Source organism: Solanum tuberosum, unplaced genomic scaffold (assembly GCF_000226075.1).
Source record: "Solanum tuberosum cultivar DM 1-3 516 R44 unplaced genomic scaffold, SolTub_3.0 scf00335, whole genome shotgun sequence".
NCBI lineage: Eukaryota > Viridiplantae > Streptophyta > Magnoliopsida > Solanales > Solanaceae > Solanum > Solanum tuberosum.
The window spans coordinates 105,853-113,207 of record NW_006239280.1 but is presented as its reverse complement, the minus strand read 5'-3'; the positions used below and the strand labels follow the sequence as shown (position 1 = coordinate 113,207).

General features: G+C 31.1%; 1 protein-coding gene across 1 annotated transcript; it reads right to left on the bottom strand.

Moving 5' to 3' along the window:
* Nucleotides 1–594: 594 nt before the first annotated feature.
* On the bottom strand, nt 595–6,572 carry LOC102593084 (protein ECERIFERUM 1-like). Its single transcript, XM_006361451.2, has 10 exons — nt 6,448–6,572; nt 5,950–6,176; nt 4,762–4,994; nt 3,414–3,633; nt 2,715–3,090; nt 2,528–2,635; nt 1,978–2,178; nt 1,798–1,896; nt 1,379–1,552; nt 595–977 (listed from the first exon to the last, which is right to left on the bottom strand). Exons 1-10 carry the CDS (start codon nt 6,505–6,507, stop codon nt 795–797), a joined length of 1,881 nt encoding a protein of 626 aa, XP_006361513.1. The 5' UTR covers nt 6,508–6,572; the 3' UTR covers nt 595–794.
* Between the last annotated feature and the right edge of the window lie 783 nt (nt 6,573–7,355).

Genomic DNA, 7,355 nt, shown 5'->3' with positions numbered 1-7,355 from the left:
TCTTGAGAGAATGGCTTTTGCTGTGTGATTTTCAAGAATGCAAAAAACTAGATTGTTTCATTGGAGAAGAGACTCTTATAAGATTGACACAACCTTGGATTAATACCATTGCCTGAGAGTACTACTGCTCTGCAGACAAACTCACACCAACCGCTCCAGTGACAATGTTGCAGCTTTTTATAATTGTCCTTTTGTTACAACCAACTCTCAATCTCTCATGTTGATTCTCATTGGATTAGGTCTCCTATTAGATCTCATAGTTTGTTAAATTATCAAAACTGCAAAGTAAATTTAGACTAACAGGAATGTCAAATTTGTTCTTTACTACATAATTATTGCTCCATTGTTTTATTTTTGCGTATCCTTGCTGTCATTAAATTTTCTCAGGTTCAGTTCATGTCATTAATGAAGCTTCAAACATAAAGTGCTTTCACGTGCCAAAATTCTTCAAGAAAAATAATTTAAATTTACGCCTCTACTCTTTACTAGATACTAAAATTACCTGCAAATTCAAACTCCATTAGAAGTCAATGGGAAAAAAATAGAGACTTTTTCTATCTAGTACTTGGATAATATTAAGCCTAAACTTAAATGAAAAAGCTAATTATATCTTATATAATAGAAGTAATATAGTTCAACATCGAGAGAACAACATAGAAATTCTTAAAGAAACGAAGAAAGGTATAACATATTAGGAGCAATATATAAGATTTGATATATCAAGTAGGTACATTAAACTTTTTCTTTTAACTCATAAGCCACCACACCAATGCTAGATGACAAAAGTGTTTAACTTAAGCCTTTGATTCAGAAGCAGAAACCACAGATATTGGCTGAAAACCATGAACAAGACTTGCTTTCCACACTTTCTCTATGTCAAACATCATGTTCCCGCACTCATGTTCTTGCCAATCTTCAAGTGCATGTAGAATTCCTGCCATACGCCAAGCGCTCATCACTCTTCTTGGCAGCCAATTCTATTGTTATAAAAGAAAAAAAACTTGAGATTTCTTACATGATAAAAAGGATCAAATTAAACTTTGAAAAATAAACTAAGGGGTCATTTGGTAACTGGTTAGAGTTATGCCAGTATGAATTAGTTATATGGGAATCTAAGTATTATTTTTTGCATAGATTAGTTATGCAGAATTTGCTTATTCATGCATTACTTATTATCTTCTATCTTGCATAAAATAATACGTAGATTCTGGATTTCTAAATAGCAAATCAAGCACTATATAACTTTATACATGAATAATTTACCCCTTAACCAGCTACCAAACGTTATATTACTTGTGTAGGATTTTTAATACATGCATAACTCATTTTCAAATCAAATACTAAACGATCCCTAAGGAAATTGTAGTATAATTCTAACCTCGCAAGAATCCACATTTTCAAAGTGTTTTGGAGTAATCATTGCCGGTGTGTGAAAGTAGAAGCAATCCTTGCGAGTTTTTCTTGGTGGGAATTGTGAAAATGGAATGAAAAGTGTTCCTTTTGGTGCTTTCAATTGTTCATCTTCATTTAATCCATCCCCTACTAGCCATATCTGCAATAAACAATTCTTTAAAATAAAAACATATTCTTTTTTCCGACTTAAGTAAATACTTTTATTTATTATTTGATGTGAAAACAATGAGAGACTTGCTGCATAGAAACCCCTGGAGACTTTAGTTCTCAATATTCTCTATGGACAAAAGCGCTTAGGTGCGCTTCAAGTCCTATTGCATATATCTTATCTTAAGACGAGGTAGTAAGGTAAACAATCTTTTCCATTGATTTTATCATTTGTACCTTTGAATTATATGTTTTTGAGGGAAGTAAATTAATTGCTGCTTCAGTAGTAAGATTTGATTTGAGCTTTTTGTACTCTTCTTCTCTCAATGCCATGACCTATCACAAACACAGTAAATTAAATGAGAAAAAGGGACACAAATGTGAGGAAATTCAATGTATATATAATTATGTGATCACCTTTACTCCTCCTTGGCATAAAGCAAGGGCAATGGCATTAGCAACTTTTGACAACTGGCCTCCAAGGACCACTTGGGTAGTTCCTTTGGGAATTGAATTTAGGACCACAGCAACAGCTAGGCTACTTCCATCCACCAACTTTACTTTTATTTGAGGGTGCCTTCTTATGTAAACCTCCCCATTGTTATTCAGTTTCTCATCCTGCAATTAAAAGTTACATGTATATATAGATGCATGAAATTAATTTTTGTTCAAAGTATTAAACAAGCATTATTGCGTGTGGCCATAAAAAAAATCACTTTTTCGAAGTTGAACTTCTGAAAATATGTTTGATCCTAAAATTTCGAAACTCAACACGAAGTTGAATTCCAAATCTTCAAAAATTTGAAAAATAACAAAAATGTGTTTTCACTCCAAATTACTCACAACTCCAACTTGTATTTAGGGACAAATAAACTCCAATTTTCAAATTTCATTTTCTACTATTAAAAATAAAAACAGTTCTACATAGACAATTGCCCGCTAAATAAATAAATAAAATGTTACTTGCCTGATTTAAGAGTCCAAGGCTCAAAACTTTTATGCCTTTTTTATCTGCTTCCATGATAGCTTCTTCAATTAAGTTATTAATCGTCTCTCTTTGCCATTGCATAAAGTACTGAAAATGAAATAAAGATGTAGAGTAATAAAATATTGAACGTAGTAAACATATGTCAATAAATAGTAGTAGTAGTTACCTGTACACGATATTTTGGAATGGCCCAAGTTTGCAAATTGAGATTCTTGAATACATTTCTCTCAACAGTAAATGTGTGACCATAAATCCAAGTAACCATCATAGACCACAATGTGATAGGCCACATTAACCAGAAATACCACTTAGAGGTGTAGGGTTCCGAGGCGAAAGAAGCAAATCCTAGCCTGAGATGGTAAATGGATTCTGGTGTTGTTAGATGTGTTAAATGTACAACATCTGGTGATTTCCCTTGCCTTTCAAGTGATTTTTCATATAATGTGTCTGATGATTTGTCCAATGTACCATAGATGTAATCATATATTGGCATGAATAGTGAGTAATTTGTCCTAAATTGAGTATGATGTAGTGAATGGTACCTGTTACATCAAAATATATAACTAAAGTTAGCAGAATTCATTGTGTAGAATTAAAATTTTATACTACGTTTTCCCATCACGAATAATTAGTGGAAAATTTGTGTTATAGAACATAATTTTCCCACATAACTGTCTCACTGGAAAAATGCATGGTGGAAAACAGGTTTTCACTCAAATAGTGAAAAACTTCCTTGGTTTTTTCCATATGAAACATTATTACTAGCTACTATTCTATCTTTTTTCACCTTTTACAATCAAAATACATTTTTCAATAGTGCTCAGAACTTGTATGACACATAAAGGTAGAGAAATAAGAGACTTACGATGGTGTATACATCAAATATTTGAGAGGAGGGAAAGTAGAGAACATCCACTTGGGAATGATCTCAAAGTTGCAATGGCCCATATTGTTCATAAAATCAATATAAGTGATATATCCACCAAATGAAACTATTGAAGCAGTCTTTGTTAGCACAGTTGTGAGTAGTGGTATGGAAAATAGCAAGAAGTATGCTATGTGCTCTGCAAATGGATGAATCACAGCTGAAAAAAGAAAATAAAAACATAAATTTAATTTTTAACGCAAATAATTAATACTACTACATTTTAATTGCAATTGTACTGTTGTCCATATATGTTATAAAAATCATAAGCTATTAGTCCATGTATTATAAATGTTAACAACTTAATTTCACTTTGACTTGTTTCGGATTTACAGTTACGCAACTATACTTTGAGGTGGCCCAATTACCACCTCAACTTTTTCGAAATAGAATAAATACCCCCCTTAAAAGGCCCGTTCAACCGTTATTTAACAACTTCCAGTTTTCTAACTAACTCACTACAATAAAAATAGTATCATTAACATATTAGAATTTTTATCGGCATTAGTTAATTGTCATTAGAATAAATATCGATACACTTTAGCTGCATTTACAAAGATTGTTAAAATGTAATTATCACTAGTAATTTCTTCTAAGAAAATATATATTTAATAGCAATTACGCTATTATCGTTTATTAATTATAGTTAAAAATCAATAGTGACTATGTATCGACCAATTTAAATAGTTACAAAGAGCCAAATATTTATATGAAATGAAATATTCCAATTATAAAATATTTGCAGATAATTTATTTTTGTGATAAAGTGCAAGTAAACATTTTTGAGATATTAACTTTAGCCTAATTTTTTGTGTGGCTCTCAGGTTGTTGTTTATTGTCCAAAATGAAGGGCCCTTCATAACGTGCATGCCACCGAAAATAGGACACAATTTTTATGTCTTGTCAGTATCTGACCTACTTAGCTAGTCATATTTATTAAGCCATCTGTTTTAAATTATGTGACTCTTTATTAGATAGAAAATTTAAGAAATTGAAGTAGATGTAACCAAATTCTCTACGAAATCTAACAACTTTTTTTTCTCAAGAATATTGTTGAGAGTCCAGGTGTGACGTGTCTTTTTATTGTAAGGAAAAAGTGGTGATGAGGGTCCCCTAACAAGTCATATCGTTAAATTGGGGATGTTAAAGATTAAATAATGTTGATTCTGGAAAATACTTAAAAGAAAGCGTTACATATTATTTGATAGGTATGTACTAGTTACTAGGTAGGAATAATAAATTAAAATGTAAATATAATAAAGATAAAAGTAAATGAAAGATGACTTACAAGTAATGGGTTCAGTTACAATGGATGAATGGTGATGTGAATGGTAACGAGAGTAAAGAAAGTGGTGGTGTAAAGCTCTGTGAAGCCAATAATAGAGAAATTCGACAGGACCAATATGAAGCAATGTTGTCAAAATGATACCATCACTCCTCCATATAGGAAGGTAATGAGACTGCTCCAACTTCATGTATCCATAATAGAACAATAGTCCATTAAGTAGGATTTGATCATCCCTGCAAATATTAATCTAACTTTATTTAAGACCGTAAAATTCAATATGCGCGCCTAGGCCCGGCCTGCTTATTCAATAATCGCTTTCTACGACACCTATTTTCTTAGATGTATCCCCACAAGGGCAGGTCTGCATATTATGCATTCTCTCAATTAAAAATATCCCCAACTTCCTCACTCAATAATTAATGATCTTAAAATGATCTACTTCCTCTCTCTCAATTAATCATCATGTGATGTAATTAAAAACTAGAGAGTTAATTACATTCTTTTTTTTTTAATATATATTAAAAATATTTTCAAGCTTGTAGTTAGTTGATAATATTTTTATGTACTTTTTGAAGGTTATAAGTTCCATTTTAATTACGTTCAAAATTTAGAATGAAATTTGAATTTTAACTGTTCCAAAAGAGAGTACAAAATATTAAAATTTGTACTACATTGCCGTCTAATAAAAAAGTGCTTTTCTGTGGTGGTATTAAAATATACTATAATAAAATGATTACGGGCAACAAAATGCAGGAGTACTTCATATCGTTTTATTATAAATTAATAATTGCTCCAAATTTAGCTGTTGTTGCCAAAAAAATTTTAAAAAAAAATCAGTTTCTACCGGTATTTGATAAAGTACTACTCCCTCTATTTCATAAAGAATGACCTGGTTTGACTTGGCACGGAGTTTAAGTAAATAAAGAAGACTTTTGAATCTTGTGGTCCTAAATTAAAGTTATGTCAAATGTACAAAATTGCTCTTAATCTTGTGGTCTTAAACATGTCACGTGGGAAGCAAAAAGTAAAATGTTACCAAAAAAGGAAAGAGGTCATTCTATTTGAAACTGACTAAAAATGAAAGGAGGTCATTCTTTGTGAAACGGGGGAGTATATGTTTTGTGTAAAGTTTGAGGAGATAGTTTAATTTGAGTGTGAAAACAAAACAATTTTGATGAATATACGTACCAATTTCTTTCTCTGTCAACTTGGTCAAATTCAATGGTCTTATCAAGAATTCGATTATCACCCTTTGCAGTTCTGTATCTGGACAAGGATATCCATATTTGGTTGTGAAGCATCCGGAATAGGAGAAATGGAAATATAATTAAGTATCCAATATCTATCTTGCTTCCATCTTCTCTGTTCAACAATGACTGAATGCTACGTCCCACAAATGGTGCCAAAACAACGTACTACATACATACATACATACAAACAAAATCAATCAATTCAATATCATGTGCTGGCATGCCCATGGTCCAATTATTTATGAGACGTACTACTATAACGTGCATCACAGAAAAAAATAGAGGTAACGTGGCACTCATCAAAAGAACACTTTTTCAACAACAGGATTAAAGAGGGGAAAGACAAGAAGATACATGTTTAAATTATAAGTGATTGACTATGAAAAGGAGAAATATAAAGAAATGGCTTCAAGATGAAAAGAGAAAGGATGAGTACCTTGAAATTCCCAAGCCATGTCCATGGCCATTCGGTCAGAATCCCTGGTTTTGAAGCCATGTTAATTGTGTTTTTGCTAAACCAACAACTCTATGCCTTTCGCTATGAGAATATAGGACTGCATTATATACAACTCTTGTAGAGGCTGAGTAAATATTGTCATTAATGCCCTCTCAACGCTCCCTATTACTTCCTCACCCCTAATTATTTGTTCAATTTTTCTTTTTTAGTTGTTTCTAATTACTTGTCCATTCTGACAAATCAAGAAAGAACAAATTATTTTTACTTATTATACCCTTAATTAATTACTTTGAAAAAGGTGGAACTTCTTTAATATTTTAAGTTTTTTAATTCATCCACTTCATAATTAATAGGAGTAAAATAATAAGCTCACTATGTCAATCATTGTTTACTTAATAGGTGTGTCAATTCAAATGTGAATAAGTAATTAGGGAGAGAGGAAATAGTTACTTCATCAGTGTTCACTTTTATTTATCCACTATATTTCAAAAATGTATACTTTTATTTATCATTTTTAGCATATATATCAAAGGAAAAGTATTTTTTTTTAATATTTATCCTTAACATCAATTATTTGTTCTTGAAGTACTGTTAATTATTTTTTTAAAAGTCTAGTAGTAAGAATAGACGAGGCAATATATGTCCACGTGTTAATTCCACCATCATGGAACATTAATCAATTTTATTATTTATCTTTACGTTATAGATTCCAGCTTTTAGAAATTCTCTTTGACAATTTTGGACCATATGTATAAGTTTGATTTTGGCTTTGGATATCTATGGTTGGGTTTGAAAGAATTATGATGTCAGGTGGAAGCTTATAAATTATATAATTAATAAATTAGGTGATAAATAAAATTATACTAAAAAATATATTAGTAATAAGG

Bases quoted from the DNA above. Each gene is read 5' to 3' on its own strand.
- LOC102593084 (XM_006361451.2), bottom strand. From the start codon at position 6,507: ATGGCTTCAAAACCAGGGATTCTGACCGAATGGCCATGGACATGGCTT. The intron at 2,636-2,714 runs GTAACTACTACT...TTTCATTTTCAG, and splicing joins TTCCAAAATATCGTGTACAG to TACTTTATGCAATGGCAAAG. The intron at 1,553-1,797 runs GTACAAATGATA...TGTTTATTGCAG, and splicing joins CAAAAACATATAATTCAAAG to ATATGGCTAGTAGGGGATGG.